Source organism: Anabrus simplex, chromosome 7 (genome assembly GCF_040414725.1).
Source record: "Anabrus simplex isolate iqAnaSimp1 chromosome 7, ASM4041472v1, whole genome shotgun sequence".
Lineage (NCBI taxonomy): Eukaryota > Metazoa > Arthropoda > Insecta > Orthoptera > Tettigoniidae > Anabrus > Anabrus simplex.
In genome coordinates this window covers 203003225-203024670 of record NC_090271.1, presented here as the reverse complement: position 1 = coordinate 203024670, position 21446 = coordinate 203003225, and the positions used below count along the sequence as shown (strand labels likewise).

The 21446-nt window shown below is 40.2% G+C and overlaps 1 protein-coding gene across 3 annotated transcripts in view; it reads right to left on the bottom strand.

Annotated features, from left to right (window-relative positions):
• Positions 1–21446, bottom strand: part of LOC136877470 (ubiquitin-conjugating enzyme E2Q-like protein 1) — a 1121162-nt gene that overhangs the window by 6895 nt on the left and 1092821 nt on the right. For all 3 annotated transcript variants that reach the window (XM_067151528.2, XM_068228659.1, XM_068228658.1), the window contains 2 exons: positions 14344–15197; positions 848–981 (listed from right to left, as the gene is read on the bottom strand). In XM_067151528.2, coding sequence (XP_067007629.2) covers positions 853–981; positions 14344–15141 — 927 coding nt within the window. In that variant the 5' untranslated portion in view covers positions 15142–15197 and the 3' untranslated portion in view covers positions 848–852. The remainder of the gene's footprint in view (positions 1–847; positions 982–14343; positions 15198–21446) is intronic.

Genomic DNA, 21446 nt, shown 5'->3' with positions numbered 1-21446 from the left:
GCTACTTTAGCAGAAGGTGCTAAGATTGCAAGGTTGTCTGTGAAGGCCAGGCAATCTATATCTAATCTGATTTTGGGTCCTCTGAACCTGAGTCCACTTTTGACTTCCTTTCCTTCGACAGCTTTTCTCTATTCTCTGATGACCTTTTCTAAGGTGCAGATGAAGAAGATAGGTGATAACCCAGCTCTTTGTCTGATTTCAGTGTTGAGGTCAAAAGATTCTGAGATCTCATCTGAAAAACTTAACCTTCAACTTGATTGACTGATTGATTGATTTAGTTATTGTTTGTTTGGTTTCTTACTTGAAATATGTAGCACACAATTGAATTTTAGAATAAGCCATCACTGCTTCTAAGTGTGTTTAATGGTGTTATTGAATGCTGAAGCAATGGATTACTCATAGATAAGTGCATCAAGCTTGACGAGAGCAATGTGACTTTGGAGGTTCATATTATTGCCAGGAGTATTTTCCATGCATACAATATATATTCTTTTTAAATGTATGCATTCATTTATCCATCCTTAAAATGTAATCATAAGAACATAAAAGTTCCAAGTGAGTTGGCCATACAGTTAGGGTCACGTAGCTGTGAGCTTACATTCAGGAGACGGTAGGTTCAAAACCCATCTTTGGCAGCTCTGAAGATAGTTCTGTGGTTCTGTGGTTTACCATTTTCACTCTAAGGCAAATGGTGAGGCTGTACCTTAATTAAGGCACCAGCACTTTCCCATCCTTGCATCGTCGAAAACCTTCAATGTGTTGGTGTGACATTAAACTGCTAGCAAAAGCAATTCAATACCTGTTCAAAACTATTGATTTATTGGTAAGAAAGTAAAAAAGCACATACCAACGTTAGCCATCTGCAAGAGGTGGTGTCACCCACCCATACTTCTCATGTGTCTTAACCAGGCTACGGAATGATTCTTCTGCTGAACGTCGGTTGAAGTCCTTACTGCCTTTATGTTTCTTTGCAATACGACCCTGCAATCACAAACAAGCAAGTTTCAATTTTCATGAAAATTATTACATTTTAAAAGAAATAATTTTAACCCAATTCAAGTTAATGTAACACAAACCAATTCAATTTCCACTGCTACCACAGGATTTCGCCAAAAGTGATCTTTGCTCCAATACGGCTGATGATGACCCCTAGATAGGTCGAAACTAGTACCGTGTAATTTATAATTTTGTGAATATATTTTAGTATTGAAAAGGTGGAAACGTTTACGTTGTTATTATTATTACTTATATATTATACTGATGAGGTACAAAATCTTTGGCACATACAAGGTAAGATGAAAGTCACTTTTTGCAAGTATTTAAAACAAACAACAACAGTTACCCCATCTTTTACTGCTTATTTATTTTCTTAAGAATATTTTTCAAAATGGAGACCATGATTCTAGATGAAATGATTCTAGATAGCGGTATATAATTCATATTATTTAGGTGCTAGCAAAATATAACTGATGATTTGCATCAAACATTACAAGTGCTTTTGATCATGTGATTTCCATGCAAAAGCTTCATATTTCATACAGTGTGAGGTCAGGTGACCCGGGTGACGGGTCTGTTTTAGTACGACAGCAGTCTATTCATAGTAATGATTGTCTAAGCAGCTCCTCATCCTTAACAGTGAATGAGGCACTTTCCAGCCTGTTGTCGTATTAATTCTTAGTAAAATGGGGGCTGCTTTCAATCACATCTTGTAACAATTCAAGACATTGTTCACTGGTAAAATTTCCTTTAAAAAGTAACATTCCCACAACCCCACCACTCCAAGTATGCCCCCAAATAATTATACCAGAACTGATTCTTTAATGATGATTTCATGTAGATTTTCACTAAGCCAATAACCACACTAATGGTTTGTTTACTCTGCCGTTCAGCTTAAAGATGATTTCTTCCATCCAAACAATTATTTTCCAAAAGTTAGGGCCAGCTTTAGGAACCATTTTAGAACTCCAAGCGATTGTTTTCATCATCTTCATGTATATCTTGCAAACATTTTAGCAGGTTTCAGATTCTGAAACATGTGTTTTTGAGATGTAATCCTTAATGCTCAGTTCAAGAAACCTCTTACTGGAGGAATTATGTAGGTTAATGACAAATTTCAGAAATTGTAAAGACTTTTCTATTTTTCTCCCCATATTGTTGGTCAGTCACTTAGCGGTAGTTCCAGAACAGATCCTGCTTGAACAAATCAAATTATTCATTGTTTGAACATTGGTGGATGAACAAAAGGAAAGTTCTTTACCAAGTCAGCTATGATCAGTTCTATGCATTCCTTTTTTTTTTTTTTTCCATGAACATTGCAGTATCTACAAAAACACATTGCATGGTGATTACTTTGTAATTCATTTTACAGAAGGGGCTGATGACCTCGATGTCAGGCCCCTTAAAACAATAAGCATCAAGCATCATCATCATTTTACAGAACATTTGCAGGAAGAGGTAGAGTTACTGAAAACAAAACAATGCCAGTTCAACATCATAACAAAATCACCAACACCATACTTGGTACATCTGCCAGTGATTGTTGAGAGAGAGAGACAGAATTTATGAATGAATTTATTGATAATGATGATATACATGCCACTGAGGCTGAAAAGCCCCTTTATGTAGCATCTACTTATAACACAATACAAATTTATGAATATACTAACTACATTTTATAATATTAAAATATCAAATTAAACATTAAACTTAAAAATTAAAATACAGATACCAATTCCAATAAAATTAAAACATAAATCATATAAGTAATAAAGCATATCATTTGATTTTTTAATATTTTAGGCTACAAGAATCTCAGGAATATAAAAAAACAAACAATTTTCTTAGAAATATACATATTTCTTATTATTAGACACAAGAATACCTGATCTCAGCCCCTTGCGTACTCCTCCAAGAAGATAGATTTAAAGGACTGCTTTAGTTGGGTGCAGTTCCTGTCATTTGCGAAACGGTGAAGATTAAAGACATTGAAGATACGGGATGCAGTGCAAACAAAAGATTTGTTAAATTTAGTGGTACGATGAAGGGGAATTTGAAGGGTAGTTTTTGTAAACCTATTATCTCTGTTATGTACTGACTCCATAGATTTAAATGCATTATATAGGTAGGGTGGGGTCTTCAGTTTGAGAATTTTGTGCGTAGCAACGGCTACTGAGATTTTCCGTCGTTCATGGAGTTTCAACCATTACAGCTGAATGTAATAGGGTGTTATGTGTTCATCACGCCTGGCATTTGTCACGTAACGAACACATGCATTTTGCACCCTCTGTAGTTGTATGTTCAAAGTTTCAGATAAGTCGTTGTATATGACTGATCCATAGTCAATTATGGGGAATATAAGACTTTGAACAAGTAGTTTCCACATAAAAGGTGGTGTACATGACACGTTACGTTTCAAAATATGCATGGATGACACAACTTTTCTGATCACATTTGACGTATGATCAGACCAGGATAGGGTTCTGTCGAAAATGAGTCCTAGATTGTTAACGGTGTCACTATAATGGATATCTGAATCTAGAATTTTTATTGGGAGGGATTTGAGGTCAACATTTTTCAGGAGTTTTGAGTAACCTATGCAAATAAGCTGGGTCTTAGCCACATTTAATTGGAGGTTATGATTTGCGCTCCATTCGATCAATCGAGAGATATCATGGTTGAAATGCATTATACAAGAAGGTGCGTTAGTGGGACTGAAGTGGAAGTAAGCTTGTAAGTCATCAGCATACATGTGAAAAGTACTACTTTTAAAGATTTCAGAAATGTCATTAATGTAAATAGAAAAGCATAAAGGACCGAGGACTGATCCTTGTGGTACGCCACAGTTTACTGATTCCCAGATAGAGGATCGTCCGTCAACAAACGTAACTCTCTGTGATCTACTTGATAGATATGATTCAAACCAAGACAGAGCACTCTGCGAGAAACCAATTGACTTCAACTTTGCAAGAAACAACTCATGATTAACAGAGTCAAATGCCTTAGAGAAATCAAAGAGACATAAGATAGTAAGCTGCCTCTTATCGATGGCCGCGCGTATATCATCCGTAACTCTCAGCAGAGCCGTAGTAGTACTATGGCCTTTCTTGAAGCCAGATTGGTAGGGATTTAGGATGTGATATTTAGACAGATATTCACATATCTGCTCATGAACAATTCTTTCTAATGCCTTACTAAGTGCACAGAGGATATTGATAGGCCTAAAATCACTACAGACTGTTGGGATTTTCTTTTTGGGCACAGGACGTACATTGGCACGCTTCCATTCTGAGGGATACACTCCATTCTGTAGAGAGAAGTTAAATAAATGCACAAGGGCAGGAAGAAATATGTCAATGCAATTAGAAATCATGGATATTGAGATATTATCTGGACCTTTAGCTTTAGTTCGAATTGATCTGACTGCTTTTTCTACCTGTGAAGCGTGTACGTACATGAAATAGAATTTATCTCTGTTACTTGGAGTGACAGATCTATAATGTTTGGTAGTTTCTGATACTTTTGGAGAGTTGAAGTTAGAGACTGATGCCATATAATATTCACTTAATTCGGATGGAGTAACAGGCATCTGGCTATCTTGAGAGTGACTGACTCCAATACCAAGTGATTTTGCAGCACGCCAAGAAGCTGAGGTGCTCTTACAGTTACGGAAGATGTTGTACGTATACTTCACTTTAGCGTTTCTAATGACTTGTTTTGTCTCATTACGCAAGACCCTGAATTGCTCGTAATCATCTGGAAGTTTTGTTTTAATAAATTTCGTCCTAGCTCTGTCCTGTTTACTTATCAATTCCTTAATACGCTTATTGAACCATGGTGTTGACTGGTGTTTTACGAGAATTCTTTTTGGGGGCGCATGCTTGTCATAAAGAAAAAGTACAAAGCTGTTGAAGAGAGAGACTTTTTGATCTATGTCATTAGACTGGAAAAACGCATTCCAGGGTAGTAATTCAGCGTCAGCACAAAACTTGTTTACGTCAAATTTACTGAAGTCTCGAACAAGAATTGTTTTCGGAATTTGTTTTGGCGTGGATAAATTGAATACAGCATATAGCAAATCATGACCAGAAAAACCGGCAGCTGGTTCCTGTCCGTATTCTACTACCAACTCATTGCAGTTGGATGAGATTATGTCAAGAGTGCTATCGGAAGTGGCAGTATGAAAGGTTGGATTGAATGGAAGGCAGTTGAGGTTACAAGCGTTGAGCACATCGCGTATGTTATTGCTTTCAAACGTCCCAGTTCCGAAACGAGCATTAACATCGCCCACAACGAATACATATTTATAATTCATAACATGAGAATACATATCGTTCAAGAATGTATCCACGAACCCTACTTTTGGTGGACGATATATACAAGCGAAAAGAATTTTAGTGTCTGAAAGGGCTATATCAAGGATTATGTACTCAGGTTTCTTACTGTACTCTCCAGGAGATTTGCTAAGTACACTACATCTTATGCTGTTCTTCAAGTGAACTGCAACACCACCAGCGGCTCTGTTTATTCTGTCCTTACGGAAAATATTATACCCATCGAGACAGACGGCAGAATCTGGTACTGAAGGTTTGAGAAATGTTTCACTTACTGCAATAATATCAAACGAACTCTTGCCAAAAATGTGCTGGAACTCAGATATATGGGAGGAGTCAACAAGAGACTGAAAATTGATATGAATGACCTTAAGATTTCTTGTATTTCAGGAACAGGTATTGTATAAGCTGGGAACTGCCCGCTGCATGTCCAGCCTCTTGTATTAGCTCAGTTGGCAGGGGCATGGCTGGAGATGTGAGAGTGGACAGTGCTCAAGAGTACAGAGGTTGGAATTCCACACAAGTCTTTTTTTTTTTTTTCCTTTTTTTTTTTTTTTTTTCTTTTCTGCCAGCTGCCTGGGATGTGGCAAGATTGGATTAATAGTTTCCACAGACTGATTTGTTTATTTGGCACTGTAAAGGGCTGTTGCAATTGTATCATAGGGTATGGAACTGGGTTGGACAAGGATGACGAGGTGATGATCTGTGGCTAGGACACAGGCAAACAGTTAGCTATGTTGTACATGTTCCAAGCTTCATAGGGCACCAAAGTGTTCCCCATTGGAACTATAACATATGATGGCAGGCACATATGTACTGTAGATCCATGAACTCCCCTCCTTCGAGGTAAGTCAGAACACACAAAGCTTATTCACTGCCTTGTGATGAATTCCAGCAGCAAGTATATGAATATAATACTCATCTTTGAAGAAGCTAGACAGAATATATAGCAATATACCTGTCTCAGGAATGCTATCCAGATAGATGACAACCAACAGGCATGTCATTTCGGAGTGTGTGTTTGCAGGCTAGTGGAGAGGACACAGCCTGTTTGAGGTCATCCTGTGATGTCTACTCACACTGAAGACGTTGTACTGGGCGCTATCCAGCATAACTCTCACATTAGCACACGTTCCATTGCACAGGTGACGGACATCAGCGGGGTGTCTGTTATGTGGATGATGTCCGTCCAGCAATTTCACCTGTACCATCTACACTTACATGAGGAGCTCAATGGTCATGATTTAGAAACCTAGGTGGCATTCTATCAATGGGCCCTACAGCATATGGACACTGAGCCTGTCTTTTCAACAAGTATCTTATTTAAGGACAAAGCTTGGTTTCACAACTATGGAACCGTTAATTTTCATAATATGCACTACTGGAGTGTGGATAATCTGTATAGGCTACAACAGGCAGCTTACAGTGGGGCATGAACGTATGGTGTGGCACTGTGGTGATCATCTCATTGGTTCCTATTTCTTTCTTAAAAATAATAATTTGCTTTATGTTACACTGATAGGTCTTATGGTGATGATGGGATAGAGAAGGGCTAGGAGTGGGAAGGAAGTGACTGTGGTCTTAATTAAGGTACTGCCCCAGCATTTGCCTGTGTGAAAATGGGAATCCACAGAAAACCATCTTCAGAGCTGCTGACGGTGGAGTTTGAACCCACTATCTCCCGAATGCAAGCTGATATCTACATGATCAAAGTCGCACACCATTTGCTTGGTGGTTCCTATTTTTTTTGAGGGACCTCTGATGGGAAATTGCTATCTGCGGTTTCTCTAAGATGAAATACCATTGTTGTTAGAAAATGTACCACTCACTACTTGACCGCTGTAGGCAGTGGTTTCAACATGATGGAGTTCCACCACATGTGGCGGTGGTGACGTATCCTCAGAAATGGATAGGAAGTGGAAGATCCATCACCTGACCTGCCAGATTGCTCGGTCTTAATGCCCCTAGATTTTTTCCTGTGAGGTCATGTAGAACAACTGGTGTATGCACAGGAGCAGGCCATTCCTATTTATCTTAGTTAGCACATCACTCAGACATGCTTTCCCATTTCACCAGAGATGTTGTAACGTGCCAGATAGATCTTACAACATCGAATGCAGTTCTGTATATATCACAGAGGTCATCAGTTCAATCAGTGCTTGGTTAAACGACGTAGGGAACTGAAATCCTGTCACTTATTTGCTGGCATCTTCCAATTCAGCTCCATACCCTATGCCACAATAGTAACAGCCCTTTTCAGGGCCAAATAAAGAAATCAGGCTGTGGAAACTATTAAGTATGCAACCTTGCTATATCCTTGGCAATTGGCAGTAAAAAAAGATTTATGTTAATGGGATTCCAATCTCTCTGCCACTGAGCACTGTCCACTATTACATCTCCGACAACGTCTCTGCCAATGGAGCTATTGCGAGAGGCTTGACATTCAGTGGTGAGTTCTCATCCTATACAATACCTGTTCCTGATCTGTGTGTATACCTCCTGTTGTGACAGTGTTGCAGCGGGTCAGAGTGACGTCTCCAGAGTATGGAAAATGTTCATACCTACCAGCCATCGCATGTTGATATTGTTCCAATGGGGCACACTTCACCCTACCTGCACTCTACAAGGCTTGGAACACATATGACATAGCTAACTGGTAGTCCATGTCCTAGCCACAAACCATCACCTCCTCATTCTCGTCCAGTCCAGCTCTGGTTACACAACAATGGAACTGTTAATTGCCATTAAGGGCCAAATAAACAAATCAGTCTATGGAAAGTGCGTAACCTTGCAACATCCCAGGTAATTAGTGATATGGGGGAAAAAAATGCTAGTGGTTAAACGCCGCACTAACACATAACAGTTTTCGATGGCGCAAGGATGGGAAAGGTCTAGGGTTGGGAAGGTAGCATCCGTGGCCTTAATTAAGATACAGCCCCAGCATTTGCCTGGTGTGAAATGGGATACCACGGAAAACCATCTTCAGGGATGCCGACGGTGGGATATGAAATCACTATCTCCTCAATGCAAACTCATAGCTACGTGACCCTAACCACGCCGCCATCTCGCTCAGTTAAACAATAACAATTAGGAACTTCCATGTAGTTCGAACCTCAGCACCCTCGAGCACTGTCAACTATCATATCTCCGACTGCGCCCCTGCCAAGTGAGCTATTGCAAGAATTGCTATGCAGCAGGCGGTTCCCAACCTATATAATACCTGTTCCTGGTTTGTGTGTGTACCTTCTGTTGCAAGGTTCTTCATATCTGTGGTCGTTTTACGGGTTTATTCAGGGTAGTAACAATGGTTTAATATTGGTGCTCATGATTCCTTCTGCCTTCTTAGCCCGTAACTACACATCTCATTATATTACCCCTATTTAGTCCGGCTCCATGACTAAATGGTTAGCATGCTGGCTTTTGGTCCAGAGGGTCCCGGGTTTGATTCCTGGGTCGGGGATTTTAATCTTCATTGGTTAATTCCAATGGCTCGGGGGCAGGGTGTTTGTGCTGTCCCCAACATCCCTGCAACTCTCACACCACACGTAACACTATCCCCCACCACAATAACACGCAGTTACCTACACATGGCAGATACCGCCCACTTTCATCGGAGGGTCTACCTTACAAGGGCTGCACTCAGTCAGAAATAGCCACACGAAATTATAATTGTTATATACCCCTATTTAGGGAGAGCAACCTATGTACTGTATTTCAGAAAGTTGTAGCAGGCCTATACGTGGAGGGTTGTATAAAACTAGATCACAAGAAATGGGTGTACACCCGGTGTATGTTTATACATGAAGATGAAAACTACCAATCTCAACGGCATAATCTGTTAGCTGTCCTCCTGTTCCTAAAACAATGGGTTCAATCCCGGCGAACTTCGATGGCATCTGAGCGTATTTAAATGCAACAACTCTTGTGGCATAAGCCTTCAGCATGTGAAAAAGCTCTATAGGAGAAAATTCCGACATCCACTCTTCTTCTAAACTCTACGGTAATGGAACAGGCATTATATATATATTCGTTTAGCCCCTTAAGGAGCACGTGGAACCATTAAATAGCACTGGTATTCTTCATCTTCTTGTTCTTCCCAAAACTTCCTCATCCTTGCACTATGGGCCTGCCGTCTTTCTTATGTCCATGAGTTTTTGAGTTTCAAGCTTTTCTCAGATGGATTCTTGGGTGCAAATTTATGGCTGTTGATCTTTTGTCTGTATGTATTCCTTGTGGTTGCCATTGGATCAACGTCGACTTCTGCGAGGTCCTTTTGTGCATCCACTAGCCAGCGAGCTTTGGATTGTCGGTTTCTATTGTTAATAAGAAATATTTTCTTAGCCAGTCGTGAGTCATCCATTCGTGCTAAATGTCCATAAAATTTCGTACGCCGTTTGCGTGCGACTGAAGTGAATCGCTCAGTTAATGCGTAGAGTTCTTCCGAGCTTTTTCGCATCCATTTACCCTATTGAAACTTGGGCTTGAATATCTTCCTCAGTACATGTCGTTCAATTTTCTCAATGTTCTTGATGTTAATGGTAAGTGCTGATGTCTCAGTTGCGTAGAGTGCCTCAGGGAGGACAACAACGTGGTAGTGTCGGAATTTGGCTTTTGTGGATATTGATTTCTTATTGTAGAAGTTCCAGGTGATTAGGTATGCTTTACGTAGTTTTTCTGCGCGCACTTTGTTGGCTGCTTTTTCATTGCCTGAATCACCAATAATTTCACTCAAGTACTGGAATTGTTTGACTTGCAAAATGTTGCCATATTTGATCGCTAGTGATGTTAGGTGTGTGCACTTGGAGTCCATGTATTGTGTTTTTTCATAAGAGATGTGGAGACCAGTTTTGATTGCAATTTTGTGAAGCTTCTCGATGGCATGCCTGGCTTCTTCGGGAGTCCGGGTAATTATTGCTAGATCGTCAGCAAAGGCAAGGCATTTAATGTTAATCCGTTTACTTTTCGGTCCCATGTTTATTCCGGGTACTTCTTTCTCCCATGTTTTAATGACCTTATCCAGTACTAGGTTGAACAGAAGTGGGGACAATCCATCACCTTGTCTAACGCCTGTTTTTATTTCAAAGAGTGCAGAGATTTCACCCATGAACTTTACCTTAGAGGTTGTATCTGTTAAGGTTTGTTGGATTAACGTGACTGTTTTGTTATCAACACCGTGTTCTCGAAGGACATTGAACAGGCATTATTATTATTATTATTATTATTATTATTATTATTATTATTATTATTATTGAGAAATATGGATACGGGTAACGTGCCTTTTTTCGCTCAGTATTTGTTGTAACTTCCCTGAAAATCAGGAATAAATAGATGAAAATGCAGACAAAAATGCAACCGAACCAACATTCAAATTTGCATATTTTTTTTTTTGCTAGCGGCTTTACGTCGCACCGACACAGATAGGTCTTATGGCGACGATGGGATAGGAAAGGCCTAGGAGTTGGAAGGAAGCGGCCGTGGCCTTAATTAAGGTACCCGGTACAACCCCAGAATTTGCCTGGTGTGAAAATGGGAAACCACGGAAAACCATCTTCAGGGCTGCCGATAGTGGGATTCGAACCTACTATCTCCCGGATGCAAGCTCACAGCCGCGCGCCTCTACGCGCACGGCCAACTCGCCCGGTAATTTGCATATCTAATCCGAGTTAAAAGCGAATAGGCCCCTGGGGCAAAAATTCTAAATTTACAGTTACACTCTTCAAAAAAAGTTAAGCTTATTTATTTGCAATTTATCCACCAATGTCCAATATTGATGTTTAATTTATGGTTAGATAATAAGGACGTTGTTAAAATAATGGCAAGGCTGCCTTTTTTCATAGCTAAGGCATTCCACTTACGACTGGTAAACAAATCTGCTACACTAGAGATGAGATGACGTCCAAGCAAACTCATCACTGTGTCTCGCTTCTATGCACTGTGCACCAAAATGCCTCATCGTACGCTGTCTGGCAGATCGCATCAAAATCATCACTTTGATGTAACAACATGAGACAAGTAGACGTTACCAACATTGTTCACGATAAACAATGTGTTTTCTCCAGGTTGTGGAAAAAGTTCCAGGATACCCATTCAGCAGCAGATCGACATCACGCGGGCTGACAACACAACACACAGCAGCTTAAAACAGATATATACGCATATATGCACGTAGACACCCTACTTTGCACCACGAGCTTCGAGACGCCACACGGGTTACTTTTAGTACCCAAACAGTGCGTAATAGACTCCATGATGGGAGACGACTGTATTCAAGAAGACCCCTCAGGACACCTCCACTTCGACGACATCACAGGGTGACTCGCGTAGTCGCGATCGATGGTGTAGAACACATCAGACGAGATCAATGGTTCAGAACGTTGTTCACTGATGTAGCGAAAATTAGGTTTAAGTCCTGATGACATCTCTCTACGCATATGGAGGACAATGAATGATTCTCAGTAGAACGTTACCAACATCTTGGAGGTTCGGCACTGTTCTGGGCAGACATCATGTTCGACTGCCGTACACACACCACTGGTTCACATTCAAGAAAACATGAGGGCCGTAGTGTACGAATACAACATCCTCCGAACCATAGAAAGTATTTCTGCAGAGACTGTAGGAGATGGGTTTATTCTGGAGGACGGTAACGCTCGATCACATCATGCAGCAGCTGTGAACGGGTACCTGGAGGGATGTGGGATGCACAGAATGGACGGGCCAGCGTCTTCCCCGTGTATGAACTGCATTCAACATGAGTGGACCTTTCTTAAAATACCAATTTTGAACCGTCACCATCCACCATTAGCGATTCAGGCCCTAAGATATACTGCCATCGAGGAGTGAGTCCGTTTGCCTCAGAAAATGATCAATGATTTAGTACTAAGCATGTCCTATCGCATTCAGGAGTGCCTCAGTGTTTGTGGAGGACCAACACGTTATTGACTCGTGTGACTGTCCGACTCGTTGGCTGAACGGTCAGCGTACTGGCCTTCGGTTCAGAGGGTCCCGGGTTCGATTCCAGGCCGGGTCGGGAATTTGAACCTTAATTGGTTAATTCCAATGGCACGGGGGCTGGGTGTATGTGTTGTCTTCTTCATCATTTCATCCTCATCACGACGCGCAGGTCACCTACGGGTGTCAAATAGAAAGACCTGCACCTGGCGAGCCGAACCCGTCCTGGGATATCCCGGCACTAAAAGCCATACGACATTTTTACTGCACTGAAGACTGTCTTTAATTTGTGATGTTCTAACTGAGGAGTTTCCTTAATTTGTTTGGTTTAGTTACATACAGAACATTGCTTTTCTCATACTGCGCCCAAAATTTCCGAGAAGTGTACGTTATCCTGTATTTACTATTCTGAGTTTCACATCGAACCATAATTATGATATCAGTTCCACTTCAGAACAACATAATTTGGTATATGCTTGACTTTTGTTGATGAGTTTGAAAAGTCGAAAGGTTCGCTTGCTTAATTCGTAATGCAATGTGATCCTAATATTTGAAATTGAATAATACGTTCTGTAGGCTATGAAGGGGAAAGTTCAATTAACCAAGGAAGTGCACGATTTATCCTCGGATAACAACGAAGTTAAAACTTGGTTGGGATATCTCAATGCTACTGAGAGGAAAGCCCTCTATAATACCCCAAGACGGGGATAAATAATAATAATAATAATAATAATAATAATAATAATAATAATAATAATAATAATAATAATAATAATAATAATAATAATAATAATACTCGAGTCGAAACATACAAATTTACAGTTAATGTACAAGTTAGTATGAAGTACACAAAACACAAAAAACAACATGTAATATCATATTACACATGCCCAGAATTTTGCAATGTCGAATGAAATCGGAGTGGCTTGAAGGAGATCGTCCTCTGTATAACATGTTGGGCACAGAGGGCATTGAATGTAGTTTCTTCTTGTCCACATTCAAATCTTGTGTTACTTGTAGTACGGAACCCCCCATTTCTTCAAATTATCCCTGGACCCTCCCACTCCTGATCGCAGCCTGTTCAGGGACTTCCACACCAACCACCTTTCATTATGTACAGCTGGTAACGGCTCAGCTGCTGGCATCCATCCGCGAGGGTGAGGGCTCCTCTTCTTCCACAACTCCAGCCTTGCCTTCTCTGGTGAGACGGTAAGCACCTCAGATGTCCTCAGAAAGCTCTTCCGGGATCTTAGCCGTTGCTGAGGAGGACTATGTCCATGTAACGGGTGGGCGCTGTTCTGTTCCACTTTAAGCCTTTCCCTATTGGCAGCTACTTCTCTACGTTACACAGGGTGGCGCTATTTCAGCCAGGTAATTGAGCTTATCTGTCGAAGTAGGCTTTAAGTAACCTGTAATCAACCTGCAGGTTTTTTTAAGAGCCATATCTGGCATGAGATGGACTGTACCAGAATGGGGAAGCATATTCAGCAGCAGAAAAGCACAGTATAATTGCTGAAGTTCGGATTTTTTGAGCATGAGAGCTCCACTGTGATCATGCCAATTTGCGAATAAGATTGTTTCGTGTGGAGATTTTCATCTTACTACCTTTACAATGGGTTTTGAACGTAAGAGGTCTATCATGGGTCACTCCCAAGGGTTTTGGAGTGTGACAGTGCTGCAGTTGGACACCTAATCATTCTAGACATAACACACGATGAGCTTCCCTATTGCTTAAATGGAAGGCACATATTCGTGTCTTACAAGGATTGGGTTTGAGTTGGTTCTGATTGTAGTAACTTGAGAGATTTCTAAGGGCAGTTGTCACATTTCTCTCCACGGATTCAAAGCCTGAGCCCTGTGCACTAAGGGCTAGTTCATCTGCATATAATAATAATAATAATAATAATAATAATAATAATAATAATAATAATAATAATGACAGACCTCACACTACAAGATCAATTATTTATATCCATAAAACCAGCAACTTCACTGACATTTTATCAATTGAAATGTTGCAATTTTTAGTAAAATCATTCTATATAGCACTTTTCTAACTTACCTGGCCTTTGACAATGCTCGCTGCAAATTGCATGACAACTGCTTCTACCGTGTAGGCGCTTGCCCAACCTCTAGGCGTCAACAGTTCCATGCAGATTGCTCCTCCTTCCATGACAAAGCCCTTCTCTATCCGCGGTGAAATGACTCTCATGAAGGGTGGGGCGAACGGGAAGTTTTCAGGGAATATGAGGTGCAGGAGAATGTAAGGGATTCCCATGTCTCTCATATCTGTGGCAAGTTCGCTCTCGGAGTCAATGCGATGTAGTCGAACATGCCATTCAAAGAGGTTGTCATTGACAAGTTCCACTGTGAACACAGGATCGTGACGGTGTTGCTGTTGAATACGCTGGATCTCCCTCAGCTCTTTCATGAGACGGCGCGATCTCACGGAACTGGCCCCTGCTACAGCCGCCGCTGCCATCACTTTCTCCGAGCTCGACGCTGCAGCACTGCTCCCAGTACTGCTAGCGCCGCTGCTGCTACTACTGCTACTTGAACTCTTCTTCTTGAACAGGTCTGCCACAGACTTCCGACTCGTCGCTGCCGCAGCCGCTGCCGCAGCGGCCGCTCCAGTCCTATCCGGGCTGTCTAATCCAGAGTTGGATTCAGAAGGTTTGACGGCATCCCGGTGGTAACCATGGCGGCTTAGCAGGCGTCGGGCAGGGGAACCGCCTCCACCTCCAGAAGAGCAACCCTGCCCGCCCACAGCACCTTCCGGATCCCCGATCTTCTGAGAAGAACGGAACAGTTTTCGGAATGCGGCAGCCATCTTCTCCTTAGAGCGGGAAGACATCTTCATCCACCGAGCCGTTGCCTGGGGATGCTTCTCAGACGAATGGAGGAAGCTACGCCAATCTGAGGAAGAAAACACAGATACAATTACTATTGCAATTCTCATAGATATTTGAGGTGTACTATATTCATATTTTACAACACCATGGCATTTCCAACGCTAACACACCGTACAGTTTAGATCTGTTTGTTCTATTATCAAGGCAAGAGTGAAGAATAGAGACAGAGGAGAAGAAACTTCCTAAACCATTAGCAGGATAGACTCCATTCAATCATTAATAGAATCAAGAAGTCCGCCTCCATGTCACAACGGTTAACGTTATTAATTGCAGTCTTCGTGAGACCTGGTTCGATTCCAGGTATTGCCAGACATTTCAGATTGGCAGGAGGGCTAGCATGTGGGTAGAAAGGCATATGCAGCTCACCTCCATTGGATGGTGGTGGCGCTTATTGTTTTAAGAGAGAATACAAGTGGGTAACTATCCCCTCTTAACACCAATAGAAAGAAACTGGAAGAGGTCCGACACTTCGGAGGATGAAGGTATCGGAAAAAGAAAGAAAAAGGCCATGAAGAGCATGAAAATGAGAGACTCCCCAGATCTTGCAGACCTGATACAATCAATACAAGTTCAATGCAGCTTTATGAAGGACATTTCGTATCGTCTATGCTGTAACAGCTTACGGTTTATTATAACTTTTCGACAATGTTACTGTTTTCTCTGTGTGTTAGACGAGACTGTTGACCTTTCATGCTTTGTCATGATGATTTTTTAATGTAATGAATACTGTAGATGTTGCTCTTATATTGATAGGTCTGTTCATTTCAGCTGTATTTTTGAAGGCTTTCCTTTTCGGAAGCTTTTTACGGAATTTGCCATTCTGCTTTAGTTGTTTTCTTATTTTCTCGTCCCGTTTTAATTCAAGTTTACCACGAAATATTTTACTGACGAAAACAAGCTGACTGCTTCCCCCGTACACCACACGAAAGGCATATGCTAAGTCTACTGCGATCAATTGTGTTGCCTAGACGAATACTTGCTTGACATCAAAGACGGCATGTACAACGTTCGTGTTCTGATTGTAAACACCAGAACATATTAGCATACTTTAGTTTAATATTATTTTAGACGAAAGCTTATAAATAGATTATGATCAGTATATATTAGCATTTATTTCTTCGTTTGACACGTAGTACTGTATTTACAAAAATGTAATATGACCATAGCTAGTACCGGTAGATACTTTTTTGAGTCACTGTATAGGCCTGCTGGTATATAATGTAAGCAGACCAAATAATATGTTACTCATGAGATGAAACTGCCATAACAGGTAAACGTTAAACCATTACTAGGTTAGCGCATGGTAACTCATGACAATCTCTTCTACTTGCCTCTAGAATACTAAGAGGTCATGTTGCGATCTACAGGAGATGGATTTTGAGTAGCAGGTTATATTTTGACTGACCGAACATTAGGCAATAGTTTAATTACTATTAGCGATACATTGTAGTCCTTGTATGCTACTATCAATTACTTCCGAGAAATATGTTCAACAATCAAGTAAGCATAATAAAAATCATAAATAAACTTCTAGTGCTGAAATGCTTGGACACTTACAGACAATATATAGTATTACATAATAGTGTTATTTAAGTGCTGGTAGCACTAGGTGAAAGTAGACAGATCTTCAATATTATTGAACCTCTGCTCTAGGGAGTGTCCCTGAGCACAATATTATTTTCTAGTACATTCAATAGATGTAGCCCTACAACTTACCAATTAACCACACCGCATCGGCTGTAGGCCAACGTATGGAAAACGTGATGGCAAGCATGTATTAAATCTTTCAGAGCACGCAATTTTACGGTGAAATACAGTGTGCAACTTCAGCTTCATGTGAATTAACTTCGTGAGTAAAAAGTCATTTTCTTCCATGGGTGAGATTTGTTATATTATCCTGGCACATTTGTCATTGAGAATTTCGTTCGTCAGCTGTTCAACCATAATAATTTCTGCCAACTTCAGACTAAAAATTTTGTCTCTACAAAATCCCATGTTATAAAGTAAACTAGGCCTCCTATGAGGTTGTTTATGGAAGCGGTAAGAGAATAAACAATCACAATTAGGGCAATGCCTGAAGGTGATCATGGTGTCTATAGATGACTGAATTTTGTGATTTCTTAAGTCTTGTCGTTTTTAGTACACGAAAGGCCAGCTGACATAAACGGCACTCTACAATCAATCAATCAATCAATCAATCAATCAATCAATCAATCAATCAATCAATCAATCAATCAATCAATCAATCAATCAATCAATCAATCAATCAATCAATCAATCAATCAATCAATCAATCAATCAATCAATCAATCAATCAATCAATCAATCAATCAATCAATCAATCAATCAATCAATCAATCAATCAATCAATCAATCAATCAATCAATCAATCAATCAATCAATCAATCAATCAATCAATCAATCAATCAATCAATCAATCAATCAATCAATCAATCAATCAATCAATCAATCAATCAATCAATCAATCAATCAATCAATCAATCAATCAATCAATCAATCAATCAATCAATCAATCAATCAATCAATCAATCAATCAATCAATCAATCAATCAATCAATCAATCAATCAATCAATCAATCAATCAATCAATCAATCAATCAATCAAATACTTCATGTCCTCGCCCTTAAGTGGTGCAGCTCTTTTCAGGAACCCCTGCAGTGGAGGTCATTTTATAAACACATACCGGCTTCCTGCCAATTTTAAATTGATTGATTATATTTCTGGCAGCAGATAATAGTACTACCGTTACACTATGGAGGTTGACACCAACCAACCAACCACCCACCCACCCACCACTGTTCTGGATTAAGGGCTGTCGCCCTGGTGGCAGATGCCCTATCAATAATTGTTTACCCTAGTCTTTTCATTATTTCAAAGAAGTTGGAAGTTTGTCGAATATTTCCCTTGGTAAATTATTGCGATTCTTTATCGTTCTTGCTAAATAAAAAAGAATATTAGCCCAATATGTCCTCTTAAATTCCAAATTTATCTTCATATTGTGATGAAATGAAATGCCGTATGGTTTTTAGTGCCGGGAGTGTCCGAGGACATATTCGGCTCGCCAGGTGCAGGTCTTTCGACTTGTCACCCGTAGGCAACCTGCGCGTCGTCATGAGGATGAAATGATGATGAAGGCAACACTCACACACAGCCTCCGTGCCAGCGAAATTAACCAATGATGGTTAAAATTCCTGACCCTGCCGGGAATTGAACCCGAGACCCCTGTGACCAAAGGCCAGCACGCTATTTAGCCATGGAACCGGACTCATATTGTGATTTTTCCTACTGCAAAATAGTCTCAGAACCAAATTCTTCAAACTGTGACAACTACTACCCTATGGCATAAGTAATTTTATTATAAAACAAATTATTGACATAATAATAATTCCTTTAACTCGCCTCATCAATTGGATGCTGACTGAGGGGACTTTCCCAGACTGTCTAAAAATTACAGTTACAATTCCTGTGTTTAAGAATGGAGATGTTATGGATCCTGGCAGTTATCGACCCATTTCAATTGTTCCAATCATATCTAAGATAACAGAACATTGTTTAAAGGAACAGCTATCTGTATATTTTGAAAGGTATAATTTGTTAAATGCCGCACAGGTTGGGTTCAGAACAAATAAATACACCATTAAAGCCTTAGAAGCTGTTGTGATTGAAGTAATTCAAGGCTTTGAGTGTCACCACATTACAAGTGCTACACTGCTAAATCTCAGCAAAGCTTTTGATTCAGTAGCGCACAATATACTAGTAAGTAAGCTTAGCTACTATGGCGTGGAAGATTTAGAGTTGTTATTAATTACATCCTACCTCAATGACAGGTTTCAAATTGTACTGGTTGAAAATCAACGATCTAGGGCCCTCAAAGTAAAAAGAGGGGTGGTTCATGGTTCAGTTATAGGAACCTTCCTCTTCCTTGTGTATATAAATGATATTGTTAGTAATTTACCCTGTAGGTCAGTACTCTATGCAGATGATATTACTATCATAACAAGCAATAGAGACTTATAAAATATGTTGAGGAGGAAAGGATAGAAATGCTACACAAATCATCCTCTTGGTTATAAAATATGTTGAGGAGGAAAGGATAGAAATGCTACACAAATCATCCTCTTGGTTGCAGGCATATACACTTATCCTAAATAATAATAACAAGGCAGAAGCGATCTACTTCCATTTAATTAATTCAGGTCTGGGTAATAATGATAACAATTCTGTCAAGTGATTGGGATTGTATCTGGATTGTAAAGTAACCTGAAAAAAAAAAAAAAAACACAATCTCTCTCTCTCTCTCTCTCTCTATGCCTTCTTTCACTCACACTTATCAGATCGTACCATGTTATGGGGTAACTCAACAGGGGCTCAAGATGTGTTCAAGTGGCACGGCAAAAGAAGGCAATAAGATGTATTAAAGGTAAGGCCACAAGGGAGTCTTGTAGGCGTATGTTCCAAGACCTTGCAATTATGACTCTTCCCTCATTATACATTTATCATAGTATACTCAATACTAAAGAAAATCTCATCGGCCTAACAACTCTCAGCAACGTACACTCATACGGCACAATATATACGAACGATTTAGATTTACCACATGTTAGGCTGAGGAAAACACAAGAAAACTATAGGTATAATGGCATTAAATTATTCAACGAACTACCTGCCCATGTAAAGGATATGCCCCTATGTAACTTCAAAAGAACCCTTAAAAATTGGTTGACATCCGATAGCTTCTACTCAGTATCTGAATTTGAAGGAAAAATAACACTGTTTCAAGGTGGGTAATAAAGGCCAACGCCATCCTAACATGTTGGTAAATTAGTAGTTATTTATCATTCTTTTGGACGAATAGTATTATGTTTATTTTTACTATGGTGTATATAGTTGTAATTATTTACTGTGCTTAATGAGATACTTTTAATATTGTGTAACTGTGTACCTATGACTCTGTCGATTGCAACTGCCAGTTTCCTAACGACAATAAAAAATATTCTATTTAAAACAAGCTCCATTCAAGCTTATTTGTCTACTGTCATTCTGCGCCATCTCTCCACTGACTGCTCGGGACATACCGCTTAGTCGAACAGCTCCTCTCCTTACTCCCTAGTCTTTCCAGCCAACGTTCGATGTCCGAGAACAGGTGTTCGACTACTCAGATGTCTTTAGGCTGCGAGCGGTAATCAAGGCTCTCTCTGTCACTCGTCTTCAGCATGTGTCTACAGCCGAAGGCGCTGGTGAAACATTAATTGTGAAAGTTCGTACCGCGACATGATTCACTATTATTATTATTATTATTATTATTATTATTATTATTATTATTATTATTGTTGTTGTTGTTGTTCCTCAACCCCGCAAATTTAAAAGAAGCGCCTCAAGGAACTATCTATCAAACCGAACTTGAAACCACTAATGCATGAAGTTGGGACATTGGCCAGAAGATGTCACCGTCGAATAATTGAGTAATGTGTTATTTTGAAGTTGCCTAAACTGACTGGATTTATTTATGTTCCCGCCAGCTTTTGAATCTGGCCAATGAGAAATTTGTGTATTTATTTTTCAGCCTATCACAGGCTTCTTGTAGATTTTTATTCGGCCAATAAAAATGAGAGGGTGTGTCCGGATTTAGTCCAGAACCCTCTCGAACCATCTCCTAGGGTATACAGTATAAGCTGCGGCTTTTTCAAGCTACCTTGTCTTATTGATCGTCGACTTACCCGAGTGTCTGTGTTAAGACAATTCTCATTCTTCGGCAGGCAGTACAGCAGCCCAGGTAATGGCCACCAGTTTTATATTTCTGTAGCTACCTCCGTAGACTTACACGAGGGGAAGGTTCTAATTTCTACCTATGTAACCACCCGTTTTCTAACTTTCGGCTAACGTAAAATTTCATAAAGACTTAAATTGTAAATCGGGGATAGATAGTGCGTTACCCTCTCGAGTCCCCTTTCAATTTATATTGAGGTGACTACGATTTTGTAACCGTTTTTCTCCTGTAAATTACCAAGTAACTGGTGCTTCTAGTCAACTCAGTAGTGTGGGATTAGCCTCTGCATCATCGGGCCACAAGCCCAGGTAGGGTCTTAAAACCGAGTTCAAGGGGCGCAAGTGTACGCCTCCATACATTTTGTGTTTGGGCCAGTAATTTAACATGTTCTTCTTCTCCACGAAGGCCCAGTAGTTTGGGCAATAGATACCCCTGTGTACAAAACTGTAAATTGAAGGTTGGGC